The following is a 22,435-nucleotide window of genomic DNA, read 5'->3' as shown; positions in this document are numbered from 1 at the left end:
TTCTGTGGCCTGTATTGTGCAGGAGGTCAGACTAGATGATCATAATGGTCACTTCCAACCTTAAAGTCTGAGTATATGAGGGCTTCTCCCGCTGACATAGCTACTACCTCTTGCAGAGGTGGATTAACTATGCTATGTCAACCGGTATAGCTGTGCCTCTGCAGGGTTTTTAAGTGTAGATATGCCTTTATACTGAAGTATCTAAATCACTTTTGAAAATGAGATTCAGGCTCCTAAATCTGTTGGGTGTTGTAACACTGAGCAGAGCCCTACCTTTAAACTTGTAAGCTGCCAAAGGTCGTACATGAGTTAGGCCTGGTCTTCACTGCCGGCAAAATTTGGCAGCAGTTGACAGGAGTTACGCAAGCTACACAGAGTAGCTTGCATAACTCCCGTCGACTTCGTAACTTCCATTTAGCACACTGTCTTCATTGCGCTGCACTGCCCCAACGGGAAATGCATACCCATCGACGAAGTGCTATGCTTTTTGGGGAGGTGGTTTTAATAGGTCGACTTCCGGATCGATTAAGCATATTTTCACTGCTGCTCAATAGAACCTGCTAAATCGATCTGATGGCATTAGCCGCCGACAGTGTAGACATAGGCTTAGAAATGAAATCACATTTCCTGAATATCAGTCTAGAGGCCCTTTTTCTCTACACTGTAGCATGTGGATGGTCTGTTCCACCGCTACAGCCAGGAATATTGAATATTTTCAACCAGTTGTTTGGATGTGGAGGGACTCTAAACAATACATTATTTGAGGTACTTTGTAGAGTTGCAGGGGAGCTGATGTTCTCCCATTGTGCCCTTACGTTCCATTTAGCTTGAAAGTCTTCAATGTTGGTTTGTATGTTACTTTTCTTTGAATATGTTTGATCGCTGAGCCCTGCTCTTACAATAAACTGGTCTCTGTACTGCACGGGAAAACCTTTACTAACCGAAGTATTTACTGAGTTGACAGTTACAATATTTGTGAGTGTGGGTGGTAGGGGTAGTGTGGGGGCAGTCCTGTGTTACTCGGGAGGTCAGATCAGACCATCCTCACGTTCCCTGCTGGCCTCGCAATCCGCTACAAACCAGCTACATCATTCAAAGGAAGCCAGCAAGGGCGGGAGAGATCCGACTGCAGAACTGCGGCCCTGCCGCAAGGCAGCGTCTGTCAGCGGTGGGCCCCGGGGTCGGGGCCCGCTGGGGAGCGGTGGTGGGGAGCGTCCACGGGTCTGTGCCAGACTGGAGCTTGCATTCGTGCGACGCAGGTTCTGCAATGGCAAGGTCCCGTTCCACCCTCTTCGGCCATGGGCGGCGGAGCAGCAGCACGGAGGGGAGAGGCTGGGCCGCGCCGGCTCCAGCCTGCAGCCCAGGGCCCGCGGCTTGTTCATTAACGTGTCAGTGTCCCCCTGAGCGCTCGCGCGTCCCGACCACCTCGTGCTGCGAGACGGGCGCGGGCCGTCGAACGCCGCGCGGCTGCTAAAGGCTAAGCGCTGGCGGGCTGCGCGCGCTGCTGCCGCCCCAGGAGGCGGAGCCAAGCCTATGACGAGAGGGCGCCAGTTGACCGCCCTTTTCCTCACGCGCGCCCCAGAGTCCCAGCCATGTCCAGCGGAGCAGCCAATCGCCGCGCCGTAGGGCCGCCCCGCCTCGGAGAGCAGCCCCGCCCGCTGGGACTGGGAGCCGCGTTCTATCTCCATGGAAACGCGGGTGGCGGGCGGGCTACGACTAGCCCAAGAAGCCCCAGGCCGGCTGGGGCAGGTAACGCGGCCGTTGGTTTGGCCAAAGGGAGGCCGGGCGGCAGCGGAGGCTGGGAATCGCTCATGGGGTCGGGAAGAGGCCGGGGTCCTCGTGGGGGCGGCGGGGGAGCTCGCCCCGCGCGCAGGCAGGCTCCCGAGGGAGTGAAAATGCCGCTTCGCTGGCGCAGAACCGTGCGGCGGGGGCAGGGGGCGCGCAGAGGAACCTGAGGGGAGGGGGCGATAGTCAGCTACTGCTCCCCCCTCCCCCACAAGTTCCAACGCGGCCCCCCAAGGGGAGGAAGCGAGAAAAAGCGAGGCCAGGGCTCCCTGCGTGCGGGTCACTTTCCCCACCTGGGCAGTGCTGTGAGGCGAGCATCAGGCGCTGCTGCTCTCTGCCCTCCCCTTACACAACCCAGGTGGGGAACGTGTCACCGGGATGCGGGGAGCTCCCCCACCTCACAGCCCCCTAGGAGTGGGTGGAGGAGCAGTGTTCGAGAGGGGAGCAAGCAGCAGTACCCGTTGCTCTGTGCATGCAGGTCTGTTTCCCCGGCAGGCGATAGGGGCAAAGAGTGGGGAGCCCCTGGGGGTCAGGGGCAGGCACCCACGGGGGCGAGGGGTTGCATTCAGAGGCTTGCTGTGTGAAAGGGGTCACCGATACAAAAAGTTTGAGGACCACTGCTATAGGGTATGAGTATAGTTAAATTTCCATGGCCTTTTCTGAGACTTCCAAAAAAGATGTGATTTGGTGCTAACTGTGGTATATTGTAGGAAAATATGGTTGAAAAGGAAAAAAAATTGGGCACAGATTTTTCATAAATATATGTAAAAGAAAAAAAATCCTATTTTCCCACTAGCTCTAATTGAAGGCACCTGTCAACTAGGAACTGAACTGAGACCAACACTTTTACTTCACACAGAATATCCATCAGAGAATAACAGTATTCAGTCACCCAGGTAGATCTGTATTTGTATGTAGAAGGTGCAACATCCTCATACCAGTGATGTAGAAGGTTCAACTTCTTACCAGTTGCCTGATCCAAATAATTGGAATTCCTAATCATCTCACAGTTAAACAAACAGATTAATTAATAGTTTTATCTCATTTCTTAAACACATGGAAAACTGGAAATTCTCAGAACTGTCATTGGAATCCTGAGGATGATAAATAACCTGTACTTCAATAATTTGCCATTATTTTACAAACAAAAGGCATCTATTTGTCCTGGTCAGAATTCTACCTCATGTGCCAGAGATACTGTTAATGATTGTAGTGAGATTTTTGTTCCCTCAGATTCCAAGGAGATCTCTGCTGATGTGAAAAATATTTTTGTTGCCTTAAAGCTGATGTATTTTTACCTACTTTTGTGTTGATTGTTGAGTTAGTTCTGTTCATCTAATAAGAAATATTCCATCTGTCAGACAAAACATATTATAAACATATCCTTTATAATCAGCTTTTGTGTTTTTCCTTCTAGTCTTGTTCTACATTAGGTTTCTTATTGTTTAGAAATATTCTTGTCACTTGTGGTCCAATCAACCATAAGTCATCTCTGCTACAGAGTCAAGTTGTTATTGAGAATTTAAGAAGCTGAGAGTGTTAAAAGAGAATAGGTAATCTCACTACTGTCAGTAAACGTTGCAGTGGGGAAAACGGGATAAAAGACAAATGTATGATGCATTGTAATAAACATCAAACCTGTTAATGTATTGGTCCAGAATGTCTCACTCTCAGGCTGAAAGTGTCATAAAGAATATCATTCGTGAAATAGGACAAGAGTGTGCCGTGAAAGGACAAACTGTGTCTGAAACCTTGGTGGCTTTCATGGTAAGAACAAAATTAATATTTTAGCCATTGATTATTTTATTTAAATGCCTTCAGGTCATGTTAATATCTCCCTAAGATTAATAACAATTTTCACTAAACAGACAAGTACAGGTACAAAGATTTAGCAGTTGAGCACATTGGCCACAATTTTCAAACCTGTGTGCCTAAGCTACACATCCAAATCTGTTCTTAGGCTCTAGCCTTGCAAGGACTTAATTTTGCTCACAATGACTAGTCCCCCAATAACATTTTTTGCTAATCTGCAGGTGAAAGCTGTTGTTTTGGATCCAAAGAATGAGTTTAATGTTGATCGAACCCTCACAAAAAATGATGTGCAAAAACTTATTAAGGTAATTCTGAAAAGTCTCCAAAAGTTCAGAAACTTTAAGCACTTATGTTTGTTTTATTTCTACATCTGCTGTGTATTTATCATAACAAAACATACCTGCCATTGCCTTCCACAGGCTAACATATACAATTATTGAAAGCTACCAGTATTGTTATATATGCATTGGGAAATCTAAACAATCTAACTACTGGTTAAAGTGATTGTTATGGTAAATGACTGAGATTTTAGCATAATTATTAGAGGCTAGATGAAGATTAGATGAATTAAATATTTTTTGCCTCTTAGAGCTGTAGTATAACCAGATATTGGAGAGATGGGGAGAGACAGGTGTTATACTTGTAAAAGAAAAGACTAGTGGGATCTTATTCAGGGGGACAAGGCAATATGCCACATTTATTGTACATGTAAGAATATCAAAAAGCAGTTAAATTCACACACACATAAAGTTCTGCAAGCTGGTCCTTTTATGTGTTGCTCGAGCCAGCCTAGTGGCCAACTAGGCTGGGCATGAGGAGGGAGCCAGGCCTCTGTCAGTCATGAATCCGATGCTCCAAGATGACAATTGCAGAATGAGACCTAAGGTTTCCATGTTTTTACCCATCTTTTATACGTGCTGGCTTTCATGTTGCTGTGTCATGCTGCCTCTAGGTTCAGTATAGTTGTTAATTACCAGCTAATTGAAAGCATGACTGTTTTCTTATTTTTGTACTTTGTTCTCAGGGTGGATCCTTCTGTACTTTAGGGTTGTTAATTTGCACTTTAGGGTTGTTGATAGGTATTCTTCGGCCTTCAGGGTTAGGATGGCAGTTGGTGTCTTTACTCCCCTTTCTGTTGTTAGAGCAATTTAAGTTGGTGTCTTTTTATGCCTTGCACATACATTCCTCACTCACACAGAGAGAATTTATTAAGGTATTTTTAGGTTCAATAGTACAAGTTTCAGGAAAGAGCTTACTTCAAGAAACTAACAAGATGGAGTCCACTAATGCCACACTGAACAGTATTACACCATTATCCTAACAGTAAAGGAAAAATTTTTCTCTACCTCTATCTTACTTATATAATAAAACAAGGAATCTACATCTGATTTGTTTGCACAGCTCCTGGGGATGGCTCATACAGGGAGAGACTGGGAATAGCAGACAGAAATATTGGAAGCATCTTTTAATGGCTTTAATCAGGAGATTTGTCTGTGGAATTGAACATCCTATCAGCACTTAACAAATGCTAAATAATACCCTTTTGTAAGCTGGTTATTTTTAGCTACCTGATCAATTTCCTAAGATTCCTTTGAAGCCTTTTGAAAACTAGCATCATATTTCATTCTCATGGTTCTGTAGACAAGGAATGGATTCTGCATTTCCTAAGGGCAGTGTATTCATCATTTACGTACTTATTCATCATTTTATGTTGGGAGAATGAGAAAAGGAAGGCTCCATTGCTGTTGTCAAAACAGTAACATTGCTATTGATATTTCAGAAATCTCTTAAGTGGTTAGAAGTAATTAACTTTTATAACTCTCTTCTTAGCTCTGTGTTAGTAGACTTCTTGACACAGCAACTCCATCCTTGGACACTATTAAGATGCAAGTTTACTTTGATATGAATTATACAAACCGAGGTAATTTTATTATGTACAAATATTAAATATGAGTGTGAGATAATAAAACTTGTATCTAATTATATTGTTTCATTTGTATTTTAATATTAATCTTTATTAAAGTACTACATGCATGTTACAGTAAAGCAAAATAAGATAATAAAATGAACTTGAAAGTGTAGACAAAACTATATGGCTGAAAATTAAATAACTACTTAAAAAAGAGTTCTTGTAATATGCCTTGAGGTATTACTTTCCCTGTTTTAGAGGTGGGGAAACTGAGGCAGTAGTGTTGCCCAAGGCCACAGAATAAATAAGTGACAGAGCTGGCATAAGATCTCAGGAGAATTTGGCTCCCAGGCCCGTGTTCAGTCCACAAAACTATGCAGCATCTCAACTTATTTGACTGTTGTGAGGGGGGCGGCTTTTTAAACTGGTGAAATTTTGAGCTCCAGCATAATCAATTCAATCATCTTTGAACACTGTACTGGATCCTCCGGGATGGATGCAATAAGAACCTGGGTAGATAATAGGATAGGTCTATCATGGGAAGTACAGTGTTACAGCATGAATATAACATAGAAGAAATGTATAATGGACTTGGAAGCCAGAATACATTAGCTTTTTTGAGAGAGAGATTTACCTTTATAAAAAGGCAACGTTCTAGGTTCTTTGTGCCAAATTCTTCTTTCAGTTACACTGGTCCATTGACTTTAGTGGAATTGCTCTAGACGTGCACTCGTGAGACCAGAGAGCAGAATTTGGCCTTTTATTGATTTTCATAATTGAGAAGAATCAGCATTATTGGGCCGTCTAATTTAAATGGATTGAGTTTGCATAGATCAGAGATTATTTCACAAAATAAAAATATTACAATCCCAGTGAATTAGGCAGATATAATATTTATATATAATTGGCAAAGCCAAGTATGCTGCCTCTGATCAGTGCCCACTCCTAGTGACTTAACATGGCAGAGGTGGTATGGGTAGGAGGAGGGAAAGAGAAGGGGGACAATGAGTTACAGTGACATGCAATATTCATGGGACAGAGAGGCATGGGGCATTCATAGGGCAGCATGCTAAACTATGAAAAATATTTGAAAGATTTTCCTGGCTAGCACTGGCTTTAATGGTGGATTTTTTAAAATTAGTCAAATGAAGTGCCTGATTCAAAGGCCACTGGGATTTGGAGCTGCTCCAAAATGCACAAACAGGATGTTCAGTCCAGTGAAAATTATGTTACTCTATTGTAGGTTACATCAAAAATGAGAATAATAATTGGCTCTAATATAGCACTTCTCAAATCTTTGTTCTTCCCAGTTGAGTTACTTAATGAGCAGCATCGCATTCTAGAGGCCAGGCTGGCCCCTGTGAGCAGAGAAATCACAGATAATCGTGCTCGTACACGAGAAGAGCTGGAGAGCATTTACCGAAAGATTGTGAGCTATGTCCTGCTACGGTCTGGCCTCGGATCCCCTACAGACATCAAGGTTGTTAGGGAGGCAACAGGTCAGTAATCAGTCAAAGTATGTGATAGTGGGCATCCCTTATGGAAGAATAAAGTCTGTGCCTGATTCTGCTCTTACACAATGTAGATCTGGAATAACTCTACTAACTTCAGTGGAGTTTCCTGATGTGAAACTGGTGTTAGTTGGGAATCAGGCTGTCTGACTCTTTTATTAAAAATTCCAATTGCTCAGATACTAATGTAACCGAGTTGGCAGCAGCAAGGACCGGGTTCTATATCTAGGGGTCCCTGTCAATGATACAACACCAAACTCACTCGAGCCCCCACCCAGTCACCTGGGAAATTACACACTATCCCCTGGGTGCCCCCCAAAGGGCAATACTTCCCCTCTCGCAAGCACAGAGTCTGCGTGTAGAAAGAAAACTTTTAATAGCAAAAGAGAGGTAACAGCACTGGTTTGGGAAAACAGTGCGAACAGAGTTCATGAATTCAATGAGCCAAACCCATCCCAGAGTACAGGGCGTGTCCTTCACCTCTCCCTTCCTTCTTCCCCCTCTGCTGTTGTCTCCTACCGCCTTCGGGCCTCGCTGACTCCCCGACCACTGGCAGCGACCACGCCTGTTTCCCACCGACTGCTAGCACCAACCGCACCTGGCTCCAGCAGAGTGTACCGGGCTGGCACCGACTGTGCCGGCCCCTCTGCCAACTGCTGACCAGGCTAGCACTAACTGTGCCGGCCTCTCTGCAGACTGCACTGGCACAGACTGTGCCAACCTCTCTACTGACTGCACCAGACTGGTACCGACTGTGCCAGCCTCCGACCAGAGCTGCTTGGTGCTCACTCAGCTCTGTTAGTTGTCAGGCAAGGTTTCCCAGATCCTCTACTGGTTCAGCTCTTAGTGATTGCAGCTTAGTGATTTCAGCTCATGGGTAAACCTTCTGCTGACATACAGGCACTGTCCCTGCTTTCAAGAAACAAAAGGCTCCAAGATGAGTTATTAATTCTACCTTTTAACAACAAGGAGGCGGCAAATATCACTCCTTTGCCAAGGCCAGTGCAATACCCATAGGAGACTGCTCCATCTCCCCCTGTTTCCAGGCTGAAACATCTGTCTGCCACCCTTGTGGAGCTCTGTTTAGTTTAGGGTGCAGATTTCATCATAACAGACTAAGCACAGCTTTGCTGACATCTGTTCATACAATTGAAGGACAACATTTCATTACCCCAGCAGTTAACACAAAAGTGGTTGGTAGCCCAAAACCAGCCCTGCTAACCATTTCCCATTATGCTCAGCACCTAGGTAAGTTATGCTAAATACTTAATTGTACTCATGCAAATACAAAGCCCATGCAAATAAAGTACCACCCTTTCAGCTGCTGAGCAGGGAGAGTGCCACTGAGACACTCAGACCTGGCTTACACTAATAAATATTGTAAATTGGGGCAGTTTTAAAAATATTTGCTACTAATAATTTGAGTTTCAGTTAAATAATTTCTGTGGCATAAAGTAGCTTGATAGCGTCTCAGCCTGTATGCTTCATTATTTGCTAGTCTCCAGCGATAGGTGCGGTAAAATTATTAATTTGTGAGTGCATAAACACCTCTTCTCTCCAGATCTAGAATACACTCTGCTCTTTTCACAATTATCCATAAGGAGTTGTTCGTTTTGCTTCCCTTGTATTTTCAGTTTCCTTCTTACATGTGCTGTTATTTTTTAAATCTTTTCAGCTGCCCTGCAGAGTGTGTTTCCCCAAACAGAGCTGGGTGTTTTTCTCTCTCTCAGTAAGAAGGACAAAGAGCGACAACTGAAAGAACTCACCATGATTGTCACAGGAATTCGATTATTCAACAAGGACTGTGGTAAAGGAGGAGAAGGCATTGATGACTGTAGGTATATTAGTGAATTAAAATTATGAGCCTGAACCTGTCTCTTCTTTCCAATAGCCCTGTGATTTTATGCTACTCAAGATGATCAGGATTTGGCCCAGTGTCAGTAAACCTGAAGGAAAAACAAACTGACTATTAGACGAATGAATTGTATAATGCTTAAGGCCTATCAATGTAAATGTCTGAAGGGTACTGTCAAAATATTTACAGTAGAGCATACATTTAATCTAATATTGCAAGAGATGTTAGAAATCCGTGGGACAGAAAATACATAAATTCAGATAATTTAGGCTAATTTCTCCCGATTCTTCCTGAATACTTAAAAATCTCTTTAAGTCTTGAGCCCTTCTGGCTGTTTAGATAACTATAACAGTGTAAACTGATGCACTGGTATCTTTTTGAGTTTGCAGCCAGATAGACTAAAACAAGCCCAAAGAGATGACTAAACTTCCCTGTTGCTCTTATTTTTGAATCCCCCTTTAAAATATAGAGTCATAGAGTTTAAGGCCAGAAGGGACCACTAGATCATCTAGTCTGACCTTCTGTATATCACAGGCCACCAACACCTGAACACTAGACCCAGCAACAGAAATGACACTAAACTAAATGAGACCCACAGGAGACTAGACTGTTATGTGCCACTGACCAAGAATAGGAAGGACCAAGGTGCACGAGTGCTGGAGGGTCCTGCAGTGCAGGAAAATGATTAAATGAGAAATACCCAGATAATCCTGGCAAGTAAATGACCCATATCCATGTGCTGCAGAGAAGGCGACCCTTCCTCACCCTCCCTCAAGGTCAGTGCCAATCTGATATGGGAAAAAATTATTTCATGACCCCATATGTGGTGATTAATTAGACCCTGAGCATATGAGCAAGAACCAGCCAGCCAAGCACCTGAGAGAGAGAATGCTCGGTGACACCTCATAGCACTGGCCCACCCACTGGCCCATCTCCAGTTGTGGCTATCCCTGATGCTTCAGAAGATTTAAAAAAACCTCCCAAAATACATTGGGAAGGGGAGGAAATCCCTTTTTGACCACTGCTGGTAGCTGACTGAAACTCTGAAGCGTGAGCTTTAAGAACATAAGCCAGAAGTGAGCCCCATGGCTGTTGAGCCCTGCACCCCACAATCACAAGCAACCAATGTTATTAAATATTTCACTGCTAAATGTATCAGAATTATTATTTAAATGGCAGTTCAGTGGAAATAAGATTGCAGTATATATGATATTTTGTAACTTAATAGCCTGTATATGAAAATACAGTTAAACTATCAGACTACCTGTAAAATGTTCTAATACCTCTGAATGAATGATGCTATACAAAAATAAATAGTAACATATACTGTGAGTTGATCTGCAACAGGCTAATAATCAAATATTCTATTAATTATTTGGATAACCAAGATAATACTTTGCACTTTGAGCACCTGTAATTCAAGGTTCTTAATGCTCTTTACGTACGTATATCCATATTTATTACCCCACTTTACAGATTGAAAAATAGAGATTAATTGGAGAGATGTATGTGATTTTTTTTCTAAAGATCATACAGCAAATTGTGGGCAGAGCTGACTGAATAGAAATGAACAATTTTGCCACTCAGATCGCCTATTTGAGTCTAACCACTACACCATACTGCCTCTGCTGCTTGCCTGTGCTTTAATGTTAAGTCAGATATAAAGAGGAATGCATAACGAAACCCCACATTGCACACTCAGAGCAGATAGTTGTGCCCACTTATCTCTTGCATGCACAGATGCCTCTGTTTGCATGTCCAAATGGAGAATGTAGTGGATGCAAGCTTTTTATACCTTCCTTGGATAATGAGCTCCAAGGAAGAAGTGTTAATTAATCTCAAAGATTTTGGACTCCCATTGTGCAGTTTATGGAATTTTGTGGGTTTTTTGTAATGCTGTGTAACAGCAAAAGTAGTTCGTTTTAACAAGCAATATTATGTTTTTATCCGTCTATCTGGGTTTAGATAGCCCCCATTACTGTACTATGTGAACATCTCAGAAATGTGAATTAATTCATTCCCACAACGGGGGAATGCAGGGAAGTATTGTTATTATCCCAATTTCACAGATGGGAAAACTGAAGCACATAAGAAATTTACCCAAGGTTACACAGAAAATTTGTGGAAGAGCCCAAAATTGAACCAAGGCATTCTGAAAAGCTAATTTTCCATAATCCTAGACTATACTGTAGTATTTTCTTCACATTAGAGTTGTCATTTTTAAGAACCATTTGACCAGCAGTGTGTGTAATAATTGGGTCTTGTGAACAAACTTTGTAAATGTGGATGTTTCAGAATCAGAACTTGCACTCAGAAATTTGTTGGACGATTCCTCTGATCAAAGTATTGAAACTAAAATATTAGCTATCTAGTCATGATTACCATGATGTTTTTCTATATCTGTTACCTTGCTATGTATCTCACATTAAATCTGTATAAATAGTGCCAGCTATTCTGAATGAAGCCATCCCAGCAGCCATGCAGCCTATTGATGCAGAGCTTCATGCCTCCCAAGATCTGGCATACCGCTACACAGCTATCTTGGAAATGATGCATGAGAGCCCACCCAAAAATATAGAAGCTAGATCATCTATGTTAAAGGAAGCACTGTTCAATGTGAGACAACATGAAGCTTTCCTCTGCATCATTTTGGTGAGATATCACATTGTATCTTATGGATTCTTTAGGATATCTGAATACGAAATTTAATTGTGAATTTCATTTTACGAAGTAGAATAGGGGTATATGTTTGAGGAAGGAAATCCTGGTGCTGTGTTTGAACTGTGCAGCTGGAATGATATATTAAAAGTTCATGCTTCAGTGATTTGGTCAGCCACCTGCAGGGGTCCGGAAGAGATTTCACACATACCCAATGTATTCTGAGTGGATGTTTTTTTAACTCCTTCCTCTGAAGCATCAGGGATGAACACTGCTGGACATGGGATATTAGATGGGGAGGTCCAGAGCTATGAGTTGGCACTGAGCAGTCTCTCTGTCAGGTACTTGGCTAGCTGGTTCTTGCTCACATGCTCCAGGTCAAACTGTTTGCCATATGTGGGGTCAGGAAGGAATTTCCCCCCACCTCAGATTAGCAGTGACCTTGGTTGGTTTTCGCCTTCCTATATAGTGTGTAGGTACAGGTTATTTTACAGGAGTATCTGAGTATATCTCATTTAATCATTCCCTGCCATTGCGGAGGCCTCCTGTTCTCTGCCTGTGGCATAAAATAGTCTAGTCTCCTGTGGGTTGTAATATTTTGATTTAATTTAGGTGGTTAGGTTTAGTGTGTGGGTGCTGGATGGTATTTGTGGTCTGTGATCTATAGGAGATCAAATTAGATGATCTAGTGGTCCCTTTTGGCCATAAAATTCTGACTTTATTTAGAAGTTGTGTTGCATGCCACCCCTTAAAATATAACTGTCCCAAAAGAGTCAGAATGCAAAGATCCAAATAGCTTCTGCTAGCTATTTATTTTTCTGTGACTGTAACACTCCTTACCTAAAGTACGTTCTCTTTCCAGTCTGATGTGATCACATGTGCGCGAGAAGTTGAAATGATGGACAAGCAGTTTGCAGCACAAATAGAGCAGTTAAAAAACACTGTTCAAGCAAAGACAGCTGTACCTACATCACAAGTTTTTGTAAGCATTTGAAATGGAAAAGTATTATTTTCTGAAAAAAAGTAGATTAGAAAAATCATTTTTATTGATTACAATACTAACAAAATACTTATGCTGAATATCATGTGACTTGGTTCACATACATTTCATGTTGAATTAGGAAAAAAGATCTTATTTTCTGTGTCTGTCTAATAGCCCTTGTCATTAGTTCCAGGTAATGTTCAAAGGGCACTGCTATCTTAAAATCTAGTCATTTGCTTTTAAAAAAGTGTTAAAAGGAGTTTCTGTTATTACATCTGCCATGAGTTGTGTCAGTAATTGTGGTTTTATAAACACATTTTCCTATATTTTAATATTTCTCTTTCTTCTCAGTTGCTTTGTGAAAGACTCATAAAATACAGAGAAAACTGACTATAGATAAACAGAGAAAATGATTATGCCAGTAGTTCTGTCAAATGCATAGACTAGCACTAAAGAGAGATTTTCTTTAACCTTTTCATGATAGTAGCCTTAAATATTACTTGTAACAATAGTAGGTAAAAATATTCAGAGAAGTGATTTTTATGTTAATGATGCTTCACTATTGTATTATGCTGGAATAGCCCTGGCTCAGAGTCTTCTATCCATATTATTTTGAAACTAGGGCTGTTTCCTCATGGTTAGTTCTTAAGGGGTGAGGAATGGCGAGGTGTACCGCGTCAAGGGGTCGCTCTTCCTCACCACGAGGGGTTGCTGCACCTACTAAGAATGTCTACGACCATCGGGAGGGGGGTTTCCCCAAAGGGAATCAGTCTGTATTGGTCTGCAGCACGAAGTGTCCACGGTGCTGCTCCCTCCATGGTAAAGGGGCAGAGGCACTCACCAACGCCATTCGTCCATAGTGATCACAGACCTTTATATTCGCTCTCCTGCCCTCCCCTCCTGCATACAGTCTTGCTCAACTAGGAAGGGCTAATCAGATGCCATCCCGATTGTTCCGGCTGGCCACACCGGCATGGGTTCACCATGCTGCTGGATTTCTCAATTGCCTGCCTTGGGAGCCTCTGAGCCAGCACGATTCCAGCTCCCACGATCACGGTCACCTGTGGTGCCCAGACCTGGATCCCCGACACCTTGGGGAGTGATAGGTCGGTGGCTGAGAGGCGATGAGCGAGCTGCTCAGAACAAGCCCAGTGTGTACCAATGGATAGCAGGAAACTCTCCACGCAGGCCCTGTACCAGGTTAAGTGGAAGTGGCTGTTGCCTGCCGGGAGCAGTCCTGAGATACTCTGCCCGGCCTCTTGCCAGTATAGGCGATCCGGGAAATACCTGCTGCAGCTAAAGCTCCAGGGACTGACTGTGGTCTCCCTGAAGGCCCACCTAGCAGCCATATCAGCCTTCCATCAGCTGCTCGAGTGGGGATTGTGGTCCTCCCGTCAGATGGCAGTTCGGCCCGTGAAGGGGGTGGGAGGCTCTATCTGTAAGCCTGCGACATTGGGCTTCCCTGGGATCTCGACCTGGTCCTTCCTGGGCAATGGGCCCTCTTCCCCCCCCTGAAACCCAGGGCGTCATGCCCTCTACTCTGGCCGTCCGGGAAGGTGGCAAGGAAGGTCTCCAGAATCAGAGCTCTGACCACAGAGCTCTTTCCTCATACTGTAGTCTACAAGATAAGGTTCAGTGAGACTTCACCAGGCCCTCTGGCCCAATGTGGTTGCCCAGTCTCATTGGACCAATCGTATATTCTCCCCAGGTTTCCCCGAACCACACGGTTCGGAGGAGAGGAGGAGGCAGCACTCGCTAGAACGCAAGTGGGGCCCTGGCTTCTACATCAGATGTACGAGGCCGTTCTGGAGAGCGATGCAGCTCTTCGTCGCAGCAGCCGACCGGATGAAAGCTTCACCGGTCTCCACGGGCGCATTTTCCTTGTGAATAACTTCCTGCATCGTGTTCGGCTACGAGCAGGTGAAGGTGCTGCTTCCGGGCACCACCAAAGCTCCCCCAACAGTACTCAAGCACCATCTTCAGCCTTCCTAGCAGGAGTGCTAGGGCAGGGCATCTGCAAAGCAGTTGCCAGGCTGGCGGTACAGACCTTCACTTCCCACCATGCCTCTGTCCAAGGCACGGGAAGGAGTGGGCTTCAGCGGAGCTGGGCTGCAGGCAGCTCACTGCTAACTCCGGCCCACCTCCAAGGTACTGCTTGTTAGTCACCTATAGTGGAATGGACATGAGCAATCACTCGAAGAAGAAAACAGGGTTACTTATCAGTAACTGATGTTCTTCGAGATGTGTTGCTCATGTCCATTCCACAACCCCGTCCCCGCCGTCAGAGTTGGCAGAAAGAAGGGACTGAGGGGGCGTAAGGCCGGCAGTGCCTCATGTGCGTGGGACTCCAGGAGGCACCAGAGTCGGCCCTATGGGATCTGCTAAGGGGAAAAAAGTTCCGGTAGCTGTGCACGGAGGCGTGCACACACCTAGAGTGGAATGGACATGAGCAACACATGTTGAAGAATATCAGTTACTAGTAGGTAACCTTGTTTTTTCCAACAATTTAATTCAAGATAGTTATGATGGTGTTTACAGTAAAAATTGTTTTTCTGCCATTCCTCTACTTTAGTTTCTTGTGTCCACAGCATTTCACAGTAATGGTGCTGATGAACAACAAAGTTAACTCCCATATCAGTTCTTATCATGGTTTTATTAACATGCATCTGCTAATGTGCTAGGATGAATTTTAAGTTAATTGAATGTATTTCTGTTGGTGGGGGATCCCTTTTCTACTGTGCTAAGACCTGAAAACTTGGACATTCCAGTGTTAACATTCAAAATCTATTCAGCATAGTCAGGAATGTAATTATTTTCTGCTGGCCATTTCCTCAATGAGTTCAAATATATTACAACAGGCCCATTTTCTGCCACTGTCTTTGAAATCTCTATCTGTACTAAATTATTTTGGGACTGAAGGAAACTGAGAAGAGCAAAGGTTGATATTTGTCTACATCTAAGTGTGTTTGTTAGTTTTTGATAGTTAGCCATATAAATAACCTGAATAAAGGAATTTCTTCTTTATTGCCTTGCTCTGCTTATCTTCCTTTTTTGTGTCTGTTATTATATTTGGGGAGAGGGCTCTTTTCCAATATAATTCAGAAAATGGCCTCCAACATTTCCCCAAAATGTTGTTTTATTATTTTTGAAGTAAATTTAAATAATTTCTAGAATTTGGGCCTGATCCTGGAAGCCCTCCACTGGGATTTCCAAGTGCAGCAGGCATGCAGCACTGGGTCCTTTTGTTTAACAGTCTTGTATTTGTGACTGTTGTTTACCATGTTTGTTTTATTTTATAGACAAAGCAAATATAGATTTCAGATCTCTCTTTTTATTTTCTAGCCTATCTTTCTAGCACTATCTAACCTATGGACTAGCTTTCAGGATGAGATATTGCTGCTGAGTTTCCTCACTAATTTGACAGTCAGTCTACAGCAGTTCTTAGGAATCCATGCACTACTCTTTCCTGATGATGTGATGGAGTCGCTTCTCGAAGGAGTAACTGTGAAAAGTGACGAGCAAAGGATAAAGGAAACCATGGGTACTGAAAGCTATTACACTTCCCTTTTCCCTTTGAGTTCTTGAATGATTTTGTGACTAAAATCCTGTTTGTAAAACGTGCAACATTCCAATCTAAGCTGGAGCTGGCTTCTCAGGGCCTGACCTTGCAGATCTTTACTGACATAGGGGTCTTTACTCATGCCAATAGTCCTGTTGAAGTCAGCATAATTGGGGGGTGCTCAGGACCACATAGGAGCGATTAATACTTTACAGAATTGGACTCTTACTTACTTGATAAAAACATATTTACATATAATTGGTACACATCCTCTGAAAACTAAGAGGAAAACAGTGCTTGGACACCAATATATGCTCCCAGGTATAGTGCTGCTGTTTCTTCTCCTACATTATCAGTCCTGTGCTGCTATACCTGGGACTGCTCCTATTCCTGTCAATGGACACTTGCCACTAATTTATGTGGGAGTGAGATCAGACCCTTTTTCATCTAAACTAAGTTCCTGTCAATGCTATATTTGAAATTTTGCCAGCAACACTCTTGGGAAGAGCATGTAAGATGGTATTCAGATGCAATTTTTAAAGTTCCTCTTATGACATGAGCTACCAAATTATTCTTTGTTAACTTGTAAGCCTTAGATACCTTCATATATTTTTGCATAATACTTACTACAGTGGGACCCTGATCCCTGTTGGAGCATCTGGGTGCTACCATAATATAAACATTAAATACAAAAAAAAAGTCTGCAGTTAGGTACGAATTTTTATAATAAAGTACAGCTTTAACTATTATTGAAGTAGCTGTATAAACACATCCAATTAAAATGCCACATTGAGTTTAGAAATGTCCTGCACTTTAATCGTTCAGGATTCTTTGTGTTTTGTCTGTTTATACCTTCTAAAACCTCTGAGATGGAAAAAAAAACCCGGTTTCATTCATTAGGGATATTAGGTTACCAGAAATATTTGTTTAGGGAGATGTCTCTACTGATTGACCAAGTTCTGCTGTAATGGATTTGAAACAAATGGGTGAGTTTAAAACAAAGAGTGAAATTATTAGATTACATCTTCTCTTTGTGCCATATGCTTCCAGGAAAAACCTACAATACTAGAATGTCTGGAGGCAGTCTGCACCAAAAAATAAATAGGCCATCGTGTACTGGGGCTTGATCTTCAGAAGTGCTAAGCATTCCCACTCTTATGGAAGCTAGTGGATCTGTGGGAGTTCAACACCTCAGGCCACAATGTGTTAAGAGTGTGATTGGACTCCCTTTGAGATTCCCATTAAATCACATTTTAGGCATCATGTATTTTTATTGTCATCTTTCCCTTGCCAAATTCTCTTTCAGGAATCAAAGTAAATGTTTCTGATTTCAAGAAAGAAGAGTGGCTTTTTCCAGAAACCACAGCTAATTTTGATCAATTGTTAATCCAGTACCGTGGATTCTGTGCTCACACACTTGCTGAGAAAGATGGCCTTCTCCTCCCAGGTCTGTTCTGTAGTATTATTATTATTTATTTATATTATTGGTGCCTATAGTTAAATCTTTTTCTTGATGTATATATGCATAAACTAGCAAAAAGTAAAATTTAACGCCATATAGTCTGTGTGTTTCCTTCTATGCCAGAGTGCAAACCAGAATAATTCATTGAACATTTCTGCACTTTATAGCTAACATATAGTTCTAATAATCCTCTGTGTTTTTGAGTGTGTGAAATTACAATTATATATAGCCATATGTTCTGGACTTGGCTATGTTGTTTATTTGTTTTGTCCAGCAACCTCTTCAGCTCAAATATTGTCTCTACCTGCTGATCTTTTTTAGTGATCCTGTCACTTCTTTAGATATAACTAATGGTTTTGTTTCATATTGGGCTTTTTTTTTTTTTTTTTTTTTTTTTTTTGGGGGGGGGGGGAAGAGGAGGAGGAGGAGGAATACCACTCTGTAGCAGGAAAAACAAGACTTCTTTAATGGTAATCCAGCTTCCCTGACCTACTTAGTATTATCCTTTGAGATAAAAGAGTAATTGAATCACAATCAGCTTTCCATAGGAGATTTGCAGGACAGACATTTGCACAGGTATGTGTAATATACATGGAAGGGAACATATTTTATATTAACTTGATACATATGGATGATAAAGTCCTAATAGTCTTTCTGGTTATAATTTAAGTATGATTCAGACTATAATATTTAGCTCTTACCTAGCACATTTCATCAGTAAATTTCAAAGCACTTTACAAAGGAGGTAGATACCATTATCCCTATCGGGGAACTGGATGTAAGATGGTCATCATCAGTTTTGTTGGTTTGTAGAAGCTGACTTTCACTGTATCTAATTCTACTATGTAATGGAGATGATTTCTTAATATTGAAAAAGGTTTAGATTCTAGGTTCTATTACAATTTCAAAAGCGATGGAGTAAGAGCTGGTTGAAGTAAATGTATACTCATGATTATAGGAGCCCTGTGCGTTAAATGATTTATTGGTTCACTCTTGTTTTTCTTTCATTTGTTAGGAAATCCTGCTATTGGAATTTTGAAACATAAGGAGAAATATTACACTTTCAGTTCCAAGGAATCAGCATATATTTTTGCCCAAAACCCAGATACATTCATTCAGTTGATTGGAGATAAAGCAAAAGAATGTGCAGAGCTCATTCAGCTGCTTGAGCTTCATCATCAGTTTGAATCCCTTGCTCCTTATTCACAGGTATTCACTGCTTGCATCCCCTGTTGAATAGATAATGTGACACTGACCTATCTGCCCTTTTGATTCAGTGAAAAGTGCTGGGACCTAGGCACACTGTAATTAGTGGGATATAGAGAAAATAAGTTTTGTGGAGACAATACTTTGTCTGAAGACATATGTAATCCTCTACACAGCAAAGAGAGTACAAGGGGATCCAGCAGATCCTAGTCTTTGGTATATAGATGAGGGGCATTACGTCTGGGAAACTGTTCACTCTTAAACTCTACAGGGGTATGGCCAAGGAAATTCAGTGGTGACAGCATTCTTCCACCTTCAGTCCAGAGAAATTCTGTGGGTAATGTTTCCTGTCCCCCTTTGCAGGAGTAATTCATATAAGGGAGGAGAGGGGCCTGTGTAATTAAGTACTGTGGACAAATATGAACAGCTTGACTTTGTCAGCACAAGTTGGAGCCCATTTGTTGATTCCTGTTTACTGTAATAGGGAAAAATGTCATTTGGGGAAAGAAACCATAAATTATATTTTTTAAAATCTTAGCATATGGGTGTTAATGTTGGTGTCCTGGACAAATTCCAACTTGGACAACTTGGCATTCTGCTTTTTAAATTCCCCCTGCAGTTTCAGTTGGATATTGTATTCTTCATTTAATTGTCCTACGTGCTGTTAAACAGGTGCTAGGCTTTGCCCCAGTGGTAGCTACTTTTCACCAAGCCCTCCATAAATTTTGTATTTTAGTTTAAATCTGTAAAGTACTTTAGGATCCTCAGGAATGACAGATACTATCTGAACATAAGATGATTATTAACCACTAGTTACTAATAGATTTTTATATTTTGTATTCAAGTCTTTAAACTTTCACTATTCTCAGATTCCTGTTTCTTAAAAAAAAATACTTTGCTGTGTCTACATGTCATTTTTTTTCACTGTGACTTATGGATTCTCCTAATTAATACCTATATCCAGGTCAGAAGTGGAGATAAACGTTCAATGAAACCAATCACCAAATGCGACAGCAGTGCTCAGACTGACACCCATATATTGCCTCCAACTATTGTTAAGTCCTATGAGTGGAATGAATGGGAACTGAGGAGAAAAGCCATAAAATTGGTTTGTATCAGTATTATCTGAAAGATTAAGGCTTTCAAAATTTGGCATATGTTTGGCAGGAGGTCAGACTAGATGATCATAATGATCTCTTCTAGCCTTAAAGTCTATGGAAAGAGTTAAGTCTCTGTAATCATTTTCTATTTGATCTTATTTCACTATATTTCATAACCCTATTTCAAAAGCCTTTTCCCCCCCTTAAACTTTTGTTTGTTTTTTATTTGAGCAATATTTTTGGGGCTAGATCCATTGGTTCTAAAATCTCTGACATATTATTTAAGTTGTAAGATCCTTTCAGTTAATAGTGAATTTTTTAGGATGCTACTCTGCACTCAACCAGCTTAACTAATGTAGACTGCTTAACCTTTTGGAGGTAATATGCCATAACTTCGCTTTGTAGTAAAATGATTCAAAAAGGGCTACAATGATCAAATAGTATAAATGTATATTTATTACATTAATAAATATAATATCACCAAGTCACAAGAAAAAAAGTTGTAGTAACTAGTAAACTATGGTAAAGTGTGAATAGAAACACCACTAAGAGAGGTGATTATGAAAGTATAGCGGGTGAGTTGAAGAAAATATGCTACATGACTGCGCAGATGAGAGAATCTATAATAACTGTTCATTGTATATGAAAATGTGTATTGAGCTTTTTCTCACCTTTTTGCAGTCTGATTTCAGACATCGAATGAAATGTGTATATTTTACAACACTAAATTGAGTATTCTGGCCAATAACAAATTAACTGACTGCCAAGTTTGTTCCCAGCAACATTAACTTACTGTCTGTTAGGGGGCCAGATCCTGAAATGAGCTCTGCTTGAGTAGGCCTATGTGGAAGTCACAGAAAGATTGGGTCCTTAATTTGCTTCATAGTAAATTATTTTTCACTTTATCCCAACTCCTCCCATGTTGACTCAGATCATCCAGTTTGTGATTTTTTTGGTGCATATTCTGCACAGGACCAATTCTGAGACATAAGCTAGCACAGCAACAAAATAAATACGTTTTGTGTTGGTTTTTTAATTTTGAGGCAGGTTTTTGAGGTATCATGACATTAGCTATAGAAGTACATGGCCCATTGTTAGTAATTTCAGGTATGTTCCCATGTTTTGACTGTGAATTTAAAAAAACACCCCAAACAATAAGTAATAAGTAACTTTCAAATAAGATCATTTTTTCTTACAGTGTGCACTGCATGCTACAGTTTCCATTGGTAGATTCATGCAACATTGGGATAATATTCTTATCTTATATCTACCCAGAAGATCTCATCTCTGAGACCTTTGTTTTAAATTGTATTTTAAAGTATAGAAACATCATCTCAAATCCATTAGAGCAATTGACATGGACACTCCCTCCTCATTATATATTACCCATACTATGGTTTATTTCATGCAGTCTAACAATAACAACTTTATTCCATATGATTTATATCCTTTTACATCATTGCTAATGTTAACAGTTCACCAGAAGGGAAACAAATAGACAGTTGGTTTTAAAGCACTGGCTCTACAGTATGAAGAATTTACAAAAAACTTGTTTGTAGCTTTTTCCACATAGGTTGTTACAGCAGATCGGTGCTAAAATGACATATTCCACAGTTATGAATTTTTTAAACCTAGGGGCCATACATGTAAAAGAGAAAAAAATGATCATTTTAATCTATAAATCTTAAATATAATTTTTCTGTGAAATATAAGAATAAAATTGTGCTTATTCTGATTCTGTTTTCATATTTAGGCTAATTTGCGTAGGAAACTAACTCACTCAGTGCAGACTAATCTCAGTCACATGAGAAGAGATAATTCCACCCAAGTGTATCTGCTGAAGGATTTTGGCACGCAGACTAGACATGACAACTCTAGCAATGTACCCAGGCCACAGATTTTCCTGGCAGGTCTCCGAGGTGGATCAATCCAAACTACTTGTATGGTCAAAGTGAACTTAACCAGAGCAGTTGATGAAACCTAAATGAAGTTTAAATAGAGACATACTGAAATGTAATATATAGAATTTTTAAAAATTCAAATAGATTTCTGAAGTAATGTATTGTAAGCTGAATTCTATGTCCATTGATTCAAGTAGCTGTTGTTAAACTCCATGGTTTCTGTTAGGAGCAGCTAAGTGGCATTAAGTGATAGTGATTATAAAAAGCCTGAAACATTCAATTAAAAAAAAAAGTAGAATCCACACATGGCTGTAAATTCTGAATTAAACTGGCATTTCTATAGAAGTGTGTGTTTTCTGGAATTCTTTAATGTTGTAATACCCTGAGTGCACATCATAACACTACCCTTAAGAGCCTTGTCTTTGAACTTTGATTATATTATAAGAAGAATAACTGTTATGAGTTATAGGGACCAAGAGCTAGATTCAGAAAGGTACATAGGTGTTGCAACACTTTGCCTAGGCTCCCCACTACTTATGGAATTCTCAGCTCTGAAATCGCTACACATGCGTTGTATGTTAAGTGCCAAAGTGAAATGCAGGGGGAAAAACAAGGTTACTTACCAGTAACTGATGTTCTTTGAGATGTGTTGCTCATGTCCATTCCACTATAAATGTGTGCACACCTCCATGCAC

At 41.3% G+C, this 22,435-nt stretch overlaps 1 protein-coding gene across 3 annotated transcripts; it reads left to right on the top strand.

Annotated features, from left to right (window-relative positions):
• Positions 1 to 1,627: 1,627 nt before the first annotated feature.
• CFAP206 (cilia and flagella associated protein 206) lies at positions 1,628 to 22,237 on the top strand. Of its 3 annotated transcripts, XM_067560683.1 has the most exons (13): positions 1,628 to 1,749; positions 3,444 to 3,552; positions 3,819 to 3,902; positions 5,428 to 5,518; positions 6,817 to 7,005; positions 8,693 to 8,851; positions 11,316 to 11,524; positions 12,393 to 12,512; positions 15,855 to 16,053; positions 17,378 to 17,518; positions 18,549 to 18,742; positions 19,704 to 19,847; positions 21,593 to 22,237. In XM_067560683.1, exons 2-13 carry the CDS (start codon positions 3,445 to 3,447, stop codon positions 21,821 to 21,823), a joined length of 1,869 nt encoding a protein of 622 aa, XP_067416784.1. In that variant the 5' UTR covers positions 1,628 to 1,749; position 3,444; the 3' UTR covers positions 21,824 to 22,237. The 3 variants fall into 3 exon arrangements, with proteins under 3 accessions (XP_067416784.1, XP_067416785.1, XP_067416783.1); XM_067560684.1 differs by lacking the exon at positions 12,393 to 12,512; XM_067560682.1 differs by lacking the exon at positions 1,628 to 1,749 and having other exon boundaries at positions 3,430 to 3,552.
• The last annotated feature ends 198 nt before the right edge of the window (positions 22,238 to 22,435 follow it).

The sequence above is a fragment of the Emydura macquarii genome, unplaced genomic scaffold, assembly GCF_026122565.2.
Source record: "Emydura macquarii macquarii isolate MOO-44397 ecotype Brisbane River unplaced genomic scaffold, CSIRO-AGI_Emac_v2 contig_2297, whole genome shotgun sequence".
NCBI lineage: Eukaryota > Metazoa > Chordata > Testudines > Chelidae > Emydura > Emydura macquarii.
The sequence above is the reverse complement of the archived record's forward strand: the minus strand, read 5'-3'. Positions and strand labels throughout refer to the sequence as shown.

Coding starts and splice junctions, on each gene's coding strand:
- CFAP206 (XM_067560682.1), top strand. CDS start 3,430: ATGTATTGGTCCAGAATGTCTCACTCTCAGGCTGAAAGTGTCATAAAG. Junction 16,054..17,377: donor AAGGATAAAGGAAACCATGG/GTACTGAAAGCT, acceptor ATTCTCTTTCAG/GAATCAAAGTAAATGTTTCT. Junction 18,743..19,703: donor CCCTTGCTCCTTATTCACAG/GTATTCACTGCT, acceptor ACCTATATCCAG/GTCAGAAGTGGAGATAAACG.